Source organism: Sprattus sprattus (assembly GCF_963457725.1).
Source record: "Sprattus sprattus genome assembly, chromosome: 7".
Taxonomy (NCBI): Eukaryota; Metazoa; Chordata; class Actinopteri; order Clupeiformes; family Clupeidae; genus Sprattus; species Sprattus sprattus.
Window position 1 is genome coordinate 23,208,091 of NC_137926.1, and position 17,059 is coordinate 23,225,149.

General features: G+C 42.8%; 1 protein-coding gene across 4 annotated transcripts in view; it reads left to right on the forward strand.

Annotated features, from left to right (window-relative positions):
• The window catches only part of LOC308367702 (MOB kinase activator 2-like), a 48,844-nt gene that overhangs the window by 30,689 nt on the left and 1,096 nt on the right, over positions 1-17,059 (forward strand). For 3 of the 4 annotated variants that reach the window (XM_080841692.1, XM_080841691.1, XM_080841690.1), the window contains exons 2-3: positions 14,967-15,127; positions 15,481-15,577. In XM_080841692.1, the coding sequence (XP_080697818.1) occupies positions 14,967-15,127; positions 15,481-15,577 (258 nt within the window). Of the gene's footprint in view, positions 1-6,342; positions 6,599-14,966; positions 15,128-15,480; positions 15,578-17,059 lie in introns of those variants that run through there. The other variant, XM_080841689.1, reaches the window with a different exon arrangement.

Genomic DNA, 17,059 nt, shown 5'->3' on the forward strand with positions numbered 1-17,059 from the left:
ACATCACACAAATGTCATATGCTGTTGTAAACAATGCAACTAGTGAGTAGTTGCATTGTTTACAACAGCACGTGACATCTGCATGTTATCTGTATGCTATACACTACCATACCCCCTCACCCGCGACAGTGTCCTCTTTTTCTCAAACTCAAATATGGTCACCCTAGATAAAATGTCACAGAAGCATCATACATTCACTCTTGAAAAATAAGAAAATTATTCCAACTTGGACTATATGTAAAATATATATATTTTTTAAAGCAAAAACAAATATTTAATTGTCATCTTGAACTGGTTTGTATGATTCCCTGTCACTTTTTTTCCCACATAAGTTTTCTTTTGCTTTGATCTGCGTGTAGTGGTTTGTTTTCGGGGCGGGCCGTAAGATTACTGAAGGAAGGTAGCAGAACTGCATTTCTCTTGTGGTTTGATCCTGAAAGGGGATGAAGTGAGGAATGGCAGGTATGTGATATCCATCACTCCTCATAATTGTCTGAGAAAACGAGTGTGTGCTCCTCTCTAATGATGCGTGCTCTTCCCCTCTGGAGGAACATGCTGTGCCTCTCTGGAGTGCTCTGCTGTTTCAGCCCCCGCACTCCATATCCTCTCCTCTCCTTTCCTTTCCTCTCGCTTCTCCTCAGCCAAGGCCATCACTCCTCCGCAAGCATGCACTCACACCTCATCCATGAAATGTACCTCCCCTCCTGCTCCAGCCATAGTGAGAGTAAACAGAGCATGTTGTGTCTGTCTGCTTTTCATTCTGATCCCAAATTTTAGAAGACAACCATTCTGTCCTCTGCCTGAGAGAAAAACATGAAACTTTGCTTATTTGTTTTTTTTCGGTCTTTACAAAACGAAACAAAAAATCCTTATTAACTACAGACCTTGGTCTCCCTCTCGTTCTTGATTTCTGGTGGGCGTTCAAAGGGAGCTGTGTTTCTCCTGAAGCTAGCAGGTTTGCCCTCCACCCTGACTGGCAACATGTTTCCTGTGTAAACACGGGAGGTTGCAGTGTGCCATGTCCCCCTCCCCTCCCGCTCCGCCCTGCCTCCCACACAAAGTGCATCTCTGTCTGGGACGCCGGGCCCAGCCATCCCTCCCATCTCATCAGCGCCTGGCTGGTGGATCCGCACTCAGAGGCCCTCATGCTGGCTGTGTTTACAGCAAACAGCCTCTCTGTTATCCCTCCTCATCACAAGGTGCTCTGTGTGTGTGTGTGTGTGTGTGTGTGTGTGTGTGTTTCTGTGTGTATGTATGTCTGCGTGTGACTGTGTGTGTGTGTGTGTGTGTGTGTGTGGTTTTCTTCTTCCTCCTCTCTCCTCGTCAAATGACCTCTGTGTGTACGAGGCCTGAAGGAGAGACCTTGTGTGATACCTGTGAGAAGCATCGTGACTGGATACAGTCCGCTGAAGTGTAATCGGATGCCGTTTACCAGGATTTTTTTTCTCAGTCACATATCGGGATCATGCGTTTTGTGTGTTGGTTGTATTTGTTGATTTGTTGTTATGTTTGGAACTTTGATATATGGAAATCTAAGATGTCTTTGTAGTGTATCTTTTATTCCAGATAGTCTTTACTGGAAATGAAAGGGAAAAAAATAGGCCTAGATGAACAAAAAATAGACACAGATATACCCTGAGAGCAGGAAATGCCTTCTTCTGTCGCCTGAGAATTAAAAATCTATTCTGGTGCTCAATCCTGGTACATTTAATCCAGTGTCATAACTAAATAAAACTACTGCAGACTTCTGCTCTGTTCAACCCACACCTGAGTCCAGTGACGTCATCTGCATGGTGTAGTTGCACTTTGAGCCTGATGGGGGTGCTCTCTCTCAGCACTGCAGTGCCTCTTGTCCTCAGCCAATGTTGAGATATCCAACATAGATCACACTAGGAGTTTTAACAGTGCCTTCTGCCCTTGTATTATCTGAACCCATAACTTTTGTGTTCCATGATGTTTCAGCTTCAAGATAACAGACATGGCATTAATACACAATGATCTGAACATCAGCATGATATTGATATGTAAATGAACAAAACTACAAAGTGCTGGACCTGATTTTCCCTAAAAATTCAAAACCTCTTTGAATGTATTATCTAAGCAATAACAAAAGACAAACTTTATGCCATCTATATTTTACCAAGCTTCTTCTTTGTAATCCAGTTTTTCTTCAAAAGGTCTCCCATGTCCTTAAAGTTACAGATTCGTTTTGGAGCCATTGCCTCCTTGGATTGAACATGACCCAACTTTGCTATGTCTTTTTGTGTAGCCCTTGTGAAAAAAGGCACTGGTGTCACTAGGGTCAAGAGCTCATTTCTGAAGTTGCCATTGCTGCCATTTCAGACAAGAGATATCACTGAGCTGATCGCGAGGAAAAAAAAAGGTATTGTGATGGTCTGAATATCTATGCTGTGTAAGGTCTCTTGATAGTCAACACTTATTCTGCCCTCCAGATATTATTAAAGCTCTTTCCCTGCTTGGAATTGCTTGAATCAACTGCGTGCCATTGTGGGCGGTACTGTTTTTATTGCGTTGCATCACTCGAATGTGTCATGATTATAAGCCTAAAAGGATGGATGAGTAATAGAGTTATCAGTCTCGGGAGCTGTGTGGAGACGGTTAGGACTGGAACATAAAAGTGTGGATACAGGTGTGTGTGTGTGGGGGGGGGGGGCTTTGGATCACGTTGCTGTTTCTAGCCTGAGGACCTGTGCAGGTGTTCCTCTGCATGAGACAGTGTGTGTGTGTGTGTGTTGGGGGAAACTGTGCCAAAGGGTGATCTCCATCCACACTCTACCATCATAGTGGTTTTGGAATGCTGGGAGTTCTGCTCGGCCCATTGCGGCATGCCTGGACAAGATTCCCACTCCCTTACTCTGCCTCACTCGTGCTTCTCCCTTTTTTTCTTTGGAGCATCTCTCTCTCACACCTTCTCACCTCTCTATCTCTCTCTCTTCCTCTCTCTCTCTCTCGCGCTCTCTCGCTCTCTCTCTCTCTCTCTCTCTCTTATGTGATGGCGTTGAGCATGTTGGTACAGGCAGCCCTTCCCTTCAGGAATGCAGGGCATGGTGGAGGGGCCTGCACTAACAGTGGCTCTCTTCCAGCAGGCCGAAGGAGAGAAAGGAGAGATGGAGAGGTGAAGTGAGAGAAAGAGAAAACTTCTCTTTTAACTGAGCTAATTTGTTAATGTGGTATTTATGGGTATGATGTAGACCTTAAGAAAATGACCTTAAGAAAATAGTCACTATTTCGCACTAATAGTCCGACTAGGAAATGTAGTTGTTGTCAAATATGAACTGTTGATTGCACCAGGTCCGAGTTGAGACTGTTTGGTCTGTCTGACATTGATGTGGAGTGCTAATCTCACCCAAACTACTGAAGATTGATTTTTGGGTCACTCTTTGCTGATAAGAAATTAAGCCCAATTCATTTTTAGCACACTTTACACTTACTGGGTTCACTGTTGCTTAGTTGTAGTTAGGATTCACAGTAGAGTCGACAGGCGTACCCCCTGGCTTTGCTAAGACCCCTGAAATGAAGTGGATGTGTCCTAGTAAGTACTCCATTTCAGACTGAGAACTCGTGGGCCTCCTGATATTGTTGCTGAGATCCATGTCTGGCCGTTTCAGCAGTAGTTGATCTTATGGGCAGGCCTTCTCTGTCGCTGGGGTTTGGGTTTGTCTGCAGCCGATGAGACAGCCGTTGCCTGTTGGAATTTCTGTTGTTTGCTTTGTCTTATTGCTGGGAAATGCCCACTGGCCTTTCCTCCCCAACCAGTTCAGTCAGATGGCAGACTGTATTTTTTTTATGGTCCTCTCTGTACAAAAAAGCTAACTAATTTTAACCAACTCAAAGTACTCTTAATTGTTTTTGTCATTCTGTCAGACATGTATACTTACTAACTCCTAACTCCAGGAAGCGAAAGTTTGGAAATAATTTAAGATCCAACAACGATCGTTTGTCATTGTCTACTTCATATCAGGTTGATAACGTGCTTTCAGAAAAGGACACTGAAGTTTATGGAAATAAAAGCAATACTTGTTGTGCATGTTTTTTGCTTTGCATTTTTCCAGTGTCACACCATCTTCGGTGCTTCAGGAAGAATGTTCACATAACTCAACACAGGACTCGTGAAGATGACGAATCAGTGGAACAATGGTCACAAGGTGTTGACATTGTTGTTGGACAGCTCTTTAAATGTTCCCCCCTTTTCTTTTTTTTCCCCCTCCAAATTCTTCCATTTATGAGTTGCCCTGCCTGGGATGGATGACCCCCAGGTACAGAGAGCAGCCAATGGCTGCAGGACACTCGTAACAAATTCCGTCATGGATGAAGAATCACCTGACAAGCTCATCTTTTACAAGGGCAGGAAAGGCAGTTGATTTGTGTGCAGATCTGAAAGCCCCTTCTAGAACACTCACTGTTGCGGAGCACAGAGGCCAAGTGATGCGGGCAGCGCGTCGGTCACTCTGTGGTGATTCGGGTAGAATGAGATGCTGCTCAGCAAGACTGGGGACTGTGGCGATGGTTGTGATATAATTTGTGTACGTGTGTGTGTGTGAGCCACGGATGAGACATGTCAGGCGGTTAGAGGGTGTGTCGCCTCAGCCCACGTCATATTTTCTGTGGACGTCATGATTATGAACCTAACGTTAGTCTTTGTTTCGAATAAAAACGCCTTGCCTGTGCGTTTTGAGATTTCCTTTCTGATATGATATTCCTTTAGCTCAGTATTTCCACACACTCGGAACCAACAATGACATCCCTGGGAGATCAGATCAGCAAGGTGGATTTGTGACCTCGAGCCTGGAATGCTGTTTAAAACAGGAACTGAAGGGTGTTCCTAGCTGTAAAGAGCTGCATTAAGCATGAAGACTTTTATATGCCTAATCAGCCATGAAATACCTGGAGGGTGAAGCCTAAATATATTTGTTGGATACCTTTCCACAGCAATCAGTGCCAAATTAATGAGATTTTGCCTTTTCTCATCAGTGTGAAAGTAGCCTCTTTTTGTCGTAGTTTGAAAAGGGCATTGGCTTAAAAGTAATCGGCATCTGACATCTGTCCTCCAGAATGGTTAGGATAGTCTATTCTAGTTTTGTTAAATTTTAATCAGTGCACCCTTAAAAGTCATCTGTCTAGTAGTAAGTTGAAGACCAACTCTGCTGAATAATGGTGTGTGTGTGTGTGTGTGTGTGTGTGTGTGTGTGTGTGTGTGTGTGTGTGAGAAAGCGAGAGATTCCAGACGCATCTGGCATTAGGTAGGTGGATGGCTGTCAGGCCTAGAGCTGAAAGCTTTATGTGCAGCAGCAGTGGAAGTGCAACCTTACACAGTGGGCTGAATTGGCTCCATATGGCAAACTAACATTACTCGGCTACCTCGCGCCACGTGCTTCAACTTGCGTCACACTCGCGTAAAACTCCTGCGTTCTGTTGGACGACAACCCAGGGGTCTGGTCTGGGTTAAATTTAGCTCTCACAGAGGGGATCCTGGCCCTCAACACACCCTCCCCACTCCCTATCCTCAACCCCAACCCCCTGTTTCACCCAGTGAGAGGAAGTATAGGATTATCACCCACCCCCCCAACCCCCACCTCTTCTCTCTCACCATTTCCAGCGCAGGTTGGCTGGATCTGGTTGAGGGTGGTGAACTACCAGCTGCCTAGTCCTGACGGTGCTCATTGGAAAGCAGGCAGTCATTCACTCACTCTCTGGAGAACTTGATCTCCAACACCTACAAGCTGCGGCCTCCAGCCTGTTTCTAGACCAATGACAAGTTCAGTCTGCCTCTCTGGTTTCCACTCACCTGCAACAGGGAATCCTTGCTTAGTGGTGGTTCTGCTGGAGGCGAGGTTCATGGTCGAGGGAGAGGAATGTTGTTTCAGTTGCCCCGACATGCTCACAAGACGAAGCTAAAGCAGCTGAAAGTGAATAGCTGCGTGATTTTAAAACTATGTTTAAAAAAAAAGCCAGATCATTGTCAGGATATGAGAGTGGTTCTTATTTTCTATCTGGATGCATTGTGTTTCTTAATTATACTAAAATAATAGTAATCTACAAGGATCATATATTTAGATGGCATTCTCAAGAAGTGAAAAGTGCTTCAATTGTGAGTGTTTAGGTCCCTGATTAGTTGTTTGCTTCTATGATATGGGAGTGGTTCTTATTTTCTATCTTGTTTGCCCATAACATACATTCATAGACGTATCTTACGTGTAGAACAAACTGCAGAAACATTGGGAAACGTTTGATTGAATAGTTTGCTTTCACTCCGCCTCTGCCATCTTCTGATAGGCCGAAGGTGGTGCGAGTGGCGGAGTTAGTGGCCAATGCAGCAGTATGAGGTTCATGCGATAGAAGTAGTTGAAAGGCAAACCGAACGACCGACAGACAAGGGAGAACTTCAGATAAATTCAAATTGTATTCCGTCCTTTTTGTTCTATCAACGCATTTAAAAGTTTGAAGCCTTTAATTTACCCACTCAGCTTGATGATTACTGTACGAGAACTGGAGTGAACACGGATATGCACGCTCAGAGGACCCCGAAAAACGGATTAAGTTGCAAGATGGTTTTTAAAACTGTAGGAAAAGTTCTAAGGTATGTTATCTGCTTATGTATCATGCCATCATTTGTGGCATCATTTATGCTATAATTTATGTTTCGTGTCTCCTAGCAGCATGTGCTGTAGAGTTTATATTACGGAGGTGGAACTTTCCACACGAGGACGTCTGGCTTTGGCAGAGTTGTTTCCCTAAGCAGGCTATTACCTATCTAGTTCACGTAATGGAAGATGGAAAACTTCGCGTAGTGGCACCTTTATTACAATTTCGGTCTTCTATCGTGGCAGTGAAGCGATGATCGTCGGGTTCTGTCTTGTTTTAACAGTTGGGAGACACTGTAATAATTTTGGATTACAAAAGGCGTGCGTCCTGTCTTCCCACTGCCACGCAAGCTTTGCCTGGGCGTTCTAAATATTGTTTCGAGATTCAGTGGCGGTGCCCTAAATAAAGTATTACTGTATTACTAGATACTAATATTGTAGGTACTATATAAATCTATGTTGGCTACGTAATTCTACTAATTTGTCTCGTCAAAGTAAAATCTGTTTATCAACTTACATCGCTCCATTACGTCTCATTAAGTGTTTTTCCTTTTGAGATATTTGATCCAGTGCGCTCTGACGCTGGTTCCTCGGTAGGTTTCCGTGGCAGGACGGTCTCGTTAATTTTTCCCCCGGTGCTAATGTCAACAACCTGCCAGCTATGCGAACACCTCAGTGGCAGTTACCCTCCGGCACCGGTCTTGGTGATGGATCGACATGCTGTCTGGCTGTCAATAGAACGATATGCCATGAAATGCCACCACTCCGCACAACACAGAAATTATTTCATTTTACAGAAGCTTTAGTTCTAAGGAAATGAAACCTCATGACAAGGTCCTGCTGCAGGTGACCAGACATCACGTTGCTGGGGAGTGAAGGTGGTGGTGATGGGGTTAAACATTCATTACACATTCAAAGCAGAAGGCAAAGGGGTCACAGGTGGGGGGTAGGAGAGCAGATGCAGAACAGCCGTCAGCTTTAAAGCCCCACCACTTGGTGAATACCGGTCTGAATTGAATCATTTCACCAACCTGTCCTCTGTTGTGATGCTGATGAGCATCCAGTTGACAGACACTGTGGAGGCCCACTCTGCTTAAGGGGATGCGATTGTGAATGGGGCTTTTTCTCACCCCTACGTCTCGAGTTAAGGGGGCAAGCACAGGTTTTGACCATGCAACATTATAATTTATCTGCTGTTCATAGAACAACCAAGGTAATTCAGGGAAACTTGTGTTACATTTTTCCTGGCTTCACTGGAAGATAGGCGAAGTATTGTTTTTGTTTCAGACAAATAATGTAGCAGAATGCTGATTAAGTAAGAAATAAGAAGTAATAGAATCTGTATCAGAATGTTTTAGCCCCAGAACATGAGGTCATCTTATTAAATATTTTTTTTTATTGTTTTGTCAAGATTGTGGGATGTAACACATGGAATTAAATAAAACCATACCTCAGCGTTGAATTATTCTCATTTGGCAAACGATGATGTACTCCAGACCAGCAGTGGCGGTAAAGAGTTATAGTATCACAAAGGTGCATTACATCATAGGTGTGATAAATTAAATCCTACGAATGTAACTGCTTGCACATGGTCCAAACAGAATACCCTGTCCCATTTTAAAGCACCATTCCAGGAGAATTGGTATTTTTTGCAACTGAGCTCCCCCTAAAGTTGCGGAGTGTACCTCACTTTTACACCACAAATCTCTCTTTGAGACCCCCCTAATAGACGGTAGAACACATGTACAGCCGCGGAAAAAATTAAGAGACCACTTTTAAAAAATTATCAGTTTTTCTTTTTTTACTATTTATTGGTATGTGTTTGAGTATAATTAACACGTTTGTTTCATTCTATAAACTACTGACAACATTTCTGCTGAATTTCAAATAAAAATACTGTCATTTAGAGCATTATTTGCAGAAAAATGACAATTGGTCAAAATAACAAAAAAGATGCGGTGTTTCCAGATATTGTTTTCTGATCTCTTCCTAAGTTAAAGCATTAGTATTGTGTAGTTTAAGAATGAATATGAACTTGTTTTCTTTGCATTATTCGAGATCTGAAAACATTCCATTTATTTTGTTATTTTGACCAATTGTCATTTTTCTGCAAATAAATACTCTAAATGACAATATTTTTATTTAAAATTTGGTAGAAATGTTGTCAGTAATTTATAGAATAAAACTAAAATGTTAACTTTACTTTAACTCATACCAATGAATAGTAAAACCAGAGAAACTGATAATTTTGAAGTGGTCTCTTAATTTTTTCCGTGGCTGTATTTGTAGACAACCAGAAGGATATGGAAATGGCAACGGCAGAAGCCAAAGAGCCATGTAGACTGACAAGGAAGAGTAATATCACAAGATTTTACAGAATATGACATCATAGTTTTATTTATTGTGACATCGGAGATGATTGCAAACATAACCAAATAATAACCACAAAAAAAATTACATTTTAATTTAGCTGAAATACTGCTTGTGTTTTCATGCCATATACATTTGTTTCCTAAACATTTCAATGTGGAGTATGTGTATTCTATTAAAATACTGTTGGCAACATGCTTAATATACATTGGACAGTGTCATTACAAGCTAGCTGAGTTAGGTCTCCAAGGTTGCAAACTTTCAAGGCTTTTTGATGTGAGATGAATTGATTTGGACGCTAGCCTAAGACAGGACAGGTCAGTGAGTTTAGCATCTTAAAAAACTTCAAATCTCGGTGAGGCAAAGATGACACCAATAAGGTTACAGCCCACAGCCCATTGTATCATGTAGGTGTTAGACATTGGGGTTTGGCTCTAACCTTGAGCTTGAATTAGCTACAACTCAGCAGGTGTTAGCTAGGGTTGCATTATTTTCTGGTAGAAGTAGTATAGTTTTGTGTCCTTTTTTTTGTTAATGTCTAGTAAAACAAGAAAATTGGTTGAAGGATGAAAGCACACAACATAATTATCTTTTACTCTGACTATTCAAGAGAAATGGTTCCTCAGAACGCACCCGTTCAGTTGGATTTCCTTCTCTGGCCTTTCCCACCTATACTTCCTGCTCTTGACTATAACTAACCTCTTGATGAATAGCATAGGCTATCTTTGTTCCTTTATTTGATGTCTGATTACTGGGTGCCAAAATGATGCCCATGAACTGCAACAGTATACAATAAATAGACTTCTGTTGGTAAAATTCACCCACAGACCTAGCAAGCAGTACAGAATACTCTTCAAAGATTTGTGGTGTTTTTTGATGAGCAATACCCCTAACACACGTAACTGAGTATCTCTTGAGGTTACACGATATGAAAACTGAAGAGCAAACCTCAAACTACACAGCTACATGTGGAGCTTTCCATTACTTTTTTTTTTCTTACTTCATTTTCTGAAGCCGTTGGATACAAGCTACTTTCGCATAGGGGAAAGTCCAATTACTCTGAAACATTTTACATCCATCTATAAATCCATAAAAGTGTGTCATGTTCCAGTAGATGGTACCTCACCCTTTTTATTGGAGCAACAGATATTGCCTGTTTCAGAAAAAAGAGGGAGGCTTGTGGTAAGACTGAACCCATCTTGTTTGCGTCGGTGATATTCTTCAGGTTACAGATTAATCGCTACCATAGGCAACAGTCAGATTCCTCCCCTTCTCTCTATTAGGCCAGTTTGGGCAAGACTGTTGAAATATTAGCAAAAGGATATGGAAACGGCAAGTACAACGGCAGAAGAAAAACCTACACCGAAAAGGTAGAGTAAAATCACAAGATTTTAAACAAATATGACTGCGTAGTTTTATTTATTGTGACATCGGAGATGAACGCGAACATAACCAAAGAATAACAACAAAAAAACAATGAAAAATGTAAAGACTGATTGAACTTTTTGATGTGAGATTATTTTTTATTGTGCCTGATTACTGGGTGTCAAAATGACACCCATGAACGGCAACAGAATCAAATAAATAGACTTCTGTTGGTGAAATTCACCCACAGACCTAGCAATCAGTGCAGTACACTCTCCAACGATTTGTGGTGTTTTTGTGATGAGCAATACCCCTAACACACGGAACTGAACATCTCTCAAGGTTATACGTTATGGAAACTGAAGATCAAAGCTCAAAGGCACAGCTACATATGGAGCTTTCTATTACTTTTTACTACTTTCTTAATTTTCTGAAGCCTTTAGATACAAGCTACTTTCACATAGGGGAAAAATCAGTCAAGTGGCCTTTGGTCTCCAGCTAACTCCATAACATTGTATATACATCTATAAAACAACAAGTACGTCATGTTCCAGTAGATGGTAATCTGCGGTGAAGTACTGTTAAAGCAGGTGTAGGCCACTTTCTCACTCTACTTATAGACCCTCAAGTTCTTCTGAAGGGACTATAACAGATTACATTTGGCAAAGAGACATGCCAGAAACCAAACTCTGAGCCATGTTTCGGAATGGATGCATACAAACTCAATGATTATTATTAGGGGTCCAAGCATCGAAGCTGCAGGAACCCTATTGCTTTTATTCTGATCATTATTTTCCGAGTAGCAAAAACTGTAAAGCTTAGAAACAGCAAAAGAGGCAGGCGTATTGCAAAATTCACCCAGTGCTCGGGCACATAAAATGACACACTTTGAAGTCAAGGTAGCGATGTAATAATCAAGTTTAATTATATTTTCCCAATTATCTCAAAAACATCTAAAGATGTTAGATTAGATTAGATTAGATTCAACTGTATTGTCATTATACAGAGTACAAGTACTGAGATAACGAAATGCAGTTTAGCATCTAACCAGTAAGTGCAAATAGCAATAAAAGTGCAGAGTATGTGTAAATGTAGGGTGGACTAAGTGAATAAATATGATATGTACAGTAAGAGTTAGAATATGACACAGAATTGTAATATAAACAGAAATTAAATAGCAGCAATTGAGCTAAGAGTGAGGTATGATAAGTATATAAAGTGCAGGTGAAAGTAAACTGATGGTAACAAGTGAAATCAAGAGAATGAGGTAGTAAAGTACAATCTATACAGGTAATACAGTGAAGTGGATACAGTTTTAAAAAGACATTAAGGTGCAAATGTTCAATGGCTGGAGGAGGGTGTGTGGCAGTCAAGCCAGGTATAGGGGGGGAGGAATGAGGTGTAGTGCAAATGTTCAGTGGCTGGAGGAGGGTGTGTGGCAGTCAAGCCAGGGTGGGGGGGGGGGGGAGTGAAGTTAAGTATAGTGCAAATGTTCAATGGCTAGAGGAGGGTGAGTGGCAGTCAGCCAGGGTGGGGGGGGGGGGGGGGGGGGAGGAGGAGGAGAGTAGGTATAGTGGTATATGCTCATCTCTTTGTCATCTCGTCATAAAAAACTGGGCCAATCGCTCCAAAACTTAGTCAGGATCATCTTCAGACATCATGGATCTTTGTTATTGTACTTTTTCTTTGCGGCCGCCAACACCCTCTCTTTTTCCAAGAAACTGAGAAATCGAATTATTATAGGTCTGGATTATAGCACGGTGCACTCCCTGTACCTGTGGTCCATCCAGTTCAATCCCAAGAGCTTCGGAGATGATCTGCACACATTGACGGTTTACCGTTTTCCAACTTCTCTTTCAGAACTATGAATCGCAGATTTTGGCGTCTGTCTCTGTTGGCAGCGTCTTCAACAGCCTGGTGTAGGTCCTCACACTTCATGGCAGTCTAATACAGTTTTTGGCGTAGGTCATGCTTCTCATCCTCTAGCTTAGAAATTCGTCTTTCTGCTTCAGTCAACCGGAGCAGGACACAGTCCATATCTGTAGGCATCTTTAATTTCGGATATATCTGCCTGCAATGATGTTAGGAGCTTTCCAACTCTTCCCATCTCCACCATAACTTTCTCCAAGGACTGTTGCATAGATGCTAACACATTTTCACTATCTTCTTTGCTAGCCCCAGCATTACTCTGTAACTTTCTAGCTCCAGCAGCATTGTTTTTTCTTGTTGACGCCATAATGCACAAATCACCAGGGCCTAACACATTAAAACCCAGACTATTAATTACTATCACTGTATAAAGCAAAAATGATGTTGACTGTTCACAGTTAACTAGCAAGTTTTGGGTAACTTTGGTGAGGTTTGGGAGAACTCCAACTATGCGACCATCTTGCTTGGTGATCTCACGTGACTTAAATTCGGTACAATGGTTCTAACTTTAACTCTAAATATTGCTTTGACAACGTAATCAATATGGCTGCAGCCAGGGAAAGTTCAGCAGATTGTAATTTCCACTGTGAACGTTCAATTGACATTTAAAATTGGGTTGTATCCAGTTTTGCAGTATAAAGTTTGTTTGGATCTCAATCATTGCTACTCCGGCCATATTTATTATTACTTTTAAGTGCCATGCCAATGCCTTAATTGGAATTGTTTTATTTAGCCATACTCCCAGTGAAAAAAAGTTCTCCAATTTAGCAATTTTCCAGATAGCCCATGTTTCGTAAATGGTGTGGCACACGTCAAATTCTCAAGCCATTAACCGGTTTATTTTAGGATAAAGAAAACTTCCCTGCTGCCAGCAGACCTCCCTGTCCCCCACACTAACACCCTCAGCACTCTCTCTAACTTTGCAGAGATCTCTTTCCCATAAAAGGCATTGCTGCCTAAAGACCTGGCCAGAGGGCTGTGAGCTCTGGCTAAAACCATCCATGTCTGTGGATTTAACAGACAGCCAGGAGGGGGGAAAAAGACCGAGATTTTTATAATGTTTTTTTGGGAAGTTAACATTGGGCGCTCCATAGGGGAATTCTGCTGCCAAGTGTGTGTTTATTGGAGCTGGCAGTATTGTAGAAAACAGAGTTGGTTACTGGACTTGGTGAGAATCGCAGTGACTTAGCATATCTGCTGCAGTACACAGTTTTGACCTCTAGCTCTATTACATGTCGGAGGATGATTCTGCATAACTCTGGTCACACTTTTGCTGACTGCACTCAGCCACCATTTGCTCCCATTGATCCTGATGAAATGCAATGCTTTGGGCAGTGCCAGTACTGTTATGTGGCATCCTGCAAACAGCTGCTTCTGAATCCTTTTGTTTTAGTTAATTCAGATTCTCAGTCGTGTTCCTGCAGACTAACGGCTTTGTCCCCTCAGCTGTGCTGGGCAGTCAGCATTTGGCAGTTCTGAACACACACACACACACTTGGTATCTCTCTCTCTCTCTATCTCTGTCTGTGGGGCTACAGCTTCTCTTTCATGGTTTCATCAGCTGGGCCTGACAGCTGTCGCACTTTTCCTTTTACACAAGGAAACCACAGGGTCAAGGTGCTTCTCTCCTCTCCTCTCCTCTCCTCTCCTCTCCTCACCTTTCTCAAGATCTCATCTCTTGACTCTCACAGCCCAACTTGGCTATACACTTCTGTTGTCTTAGTGATAAGACGAGGAACATAATTAAGCCTATATGTGTTTGGTGTGAACACCTTCCAAACCGTTGTTTTACGTCATGAAAAGAATTTCCATGTACCTGAGAGTTGCCTACGGTGATTAGTTGTGTCCTTTTATTGGTCTCTGCAAAGTTCTTGGCCTCGCCAGTTTCCAGCGTGAAAGATGAAACATTAGGGCAGGTCACAGTGGAGCAGCTCTTTGTGCTGTTGGCTGCCGCTTATAAGAGTGTTTATGGCCTTTGGGTGTGAAGATAAGGCTGCTTCCTGACGTTGTGAGCTGGTGGGAATGGAGGGACGGGGGTGGAGAGGGAAGAGGGGGAAGAGAAGTGAGCCAAGAAAGTGAGGGGATTAGGGGTGGGGTGGTGTGTGAATGGGCTGGTATTGTATGGACAGTAAGGGTGTGGAGAGAAGTAGTAATCAGGGGAGATTGCAGCGGAAATTAAATTCTTCCATTACACAGTAAACCCCCTTGGGAGCAAACAAAGTCCGTCGTCCTCAGGCGAACCCTGCCAGCCACTGTAACCTCTGGGGGCAGACCCTATCCATATCTGTTGGCACAGCACTTTTCTCAACTCCCTTTCTGGCACTGCTGAAGAAGAGCAGCTGAAACCCAGGCACAGAAAGATTAAATGTCCACCAGGAGCACAGGATGCTTCAGCTGGGCTCCATCTGCCTTTGTCACTGTCCATGAAGTCATTACTCCCCTCTGCCCCTGCACAGGGGTAAGAGGAACTGTAAGGTTTATGACTCCACAGATATTCACAACACCACAAGTCCCGCCACTGACCCTCTGAGACGTGTTGAATGTAGCACTGGAAGCTGAAAGCTGTTTTAACACCGTCGTCGTAAATGCCGTAGACTGAGACTGGCATGTAAAATGACGCCTCCTTTGTGTGTGGAGGTGCCCACAATTGGGTGCTGTGTTCCTGGGCTCGGAATTTAATCCTTTTCTCCCCTCTTTCAGGAAGTCGAAGACAAAGCCAAATGGGAAGAAGCCACCGGCGGAGGAGAAGAAGCACTACCTGGAGCCGGAGTACACAAAGGTGCGGGTGGTGGACTTCGACCTGAAGGAGTTGGTGGTGTTGCCCCCGGAGATCGACCTCAACGAATGGCTCGCCAGCAATAGTAAGATCAACATCCCATGTATTTATTTTGGTATTTGACCACGGCCAGACCAGTTGCAGGGTCTGTGGTTAGTTTAGATGATTAAAAACAAAGTAGTTGGAGTTTGAGGGTCTTGACAGTTTCATGATATGTTAAAGAAAATTATGATATAGTTAGGACCCATGAATTGGCCAAGATGAATGGTCTATGTGGCGAAGGAAATCTATGAACGGGATGGAACCTTTCAAAGCATATCTTTTGTTTTGCCTGTCACATTATTGGTGAAAAATTAAGAATGAATGTTATTTATGTTTATCTCTTTCTTACCCTCCCTTCTTCCTCTCATCTCTGCTTTCTTCTGTCCATCCTCACAGCAACAACCTTCTTCAATCTCATCAACCTTCAGTACAGTACAATCTCAGAGTTCTGCACTGGGGACACGTGTCAGGCCATGACGGCTGCATGCAATACGTGAGTATCATGGTCTCTTGCCTACCACACTCTGTCTGTATTTACCTGTTTGCCTGTATTTACCTGTTTGCCACCCCCCCACCCACACACACACACACGCTGAGTGGCCAGTGTAGGGCCCCCTTAAATAGCTCCCACGCTGGCTGACTAGTTGACGTCGTGTGCCACAGCGACAAAGCCGTCTTTCTTCTCTGTCAGGAGATAAGACGCCTGGAGCGACAGAGTTATCTGGGTCAATTCCCCTTGCAAATGTAACCTGGAATGTACCGCACTGTATTCCACTGACACACATTCTGCTGGTGTTCTTTGTATCGCACCGTTGCTTGTGTGTTCACTGTGAATACAGTGCTTCTTTCCTGTTATTTGCGTTGCAATCGCAGTGAGGAGAGACAAAAGGTTTGAAAGGATTGATGCCTGGTTGAGGGTAAAAAAAAAGGCAATGTATGTGAAGAGAAATTCTGTGGAAAAACTGATTATATACTTGACCTCATTTGTGTCTTCAAAATGGACAAACATGCAATCACGCCATTCAGCTTGAGATGGGTCGCTCTAAAACTATTTTCTCAACTAGTTCACCCGGTTTGAGGAAGTTGTTGATATGTATTTAGGCTTTTTTTTCTCAAGGTTTGAGTCTTCTAGTTTGACCTTGAAAAACCTGATCATCTGCAGTACACTCCAGTCTTGACAAACACTCAGCGTGATGGTGACTCACACAGAGTAGGCAAACAATTGGTCAAAAACACTTTGAAACATAGCAGGAACTCGTATAGGTTTATTCTCATATTCTCGTAAATAGTCACCTGGTTGCTCCTGCTGATTCCTGTAATTTCACATTCTGGTGTGGTGATTGTGGTCTTATGTATACAATCTGCTATTTCGTTAGAATCACACATAGACTGAGCTACCCTACTATACTCATATTTCAGTTTGGAGCTTGAGAAGTTGTGTATCTCTGATAGTGTGATGACTGATGATTTCTCAGGGCAGCCAAGACTGAGAAAGCACTTGTCTCTAGATATAATGAGGAAATGGATATTTCTCACTTCATTTCCCCCCTGATGAAATTGGTAATCTGACTTCTCATTACAAAGATTTCCCCCCACCGTCACTTGATTACTGGTCCAAGTTCGAATGTGGCTCCACTGTCAGGTCTTGTGTTGTGTAACAGTTTGTGTTAACAGCGGTCAGTGGGTCTCCCGCTGCAAGGCCAGTTATGCATACGGTCTACATTCCAGAGGATTTGTGGTGTCTATAGCCCTGCGGGCGGTCCCAGGCCCAAGGTCCCAGAATGCACCTCTAGTCCTTAAACTAGGCAATGAGAACAAACCTCAGAAAGGATAAATGCTGACCTAAAGAGGTCAACACGTCCTGGAGCGCCAACGCACTTGACTGAAAACTGAAATTAGGTTTCGAGAAAGAGGCAAGGTTTCCGGGGGCACCAATTAAATGTGTAGTTAAAATGTAATAGTTATTGAAAAGGTA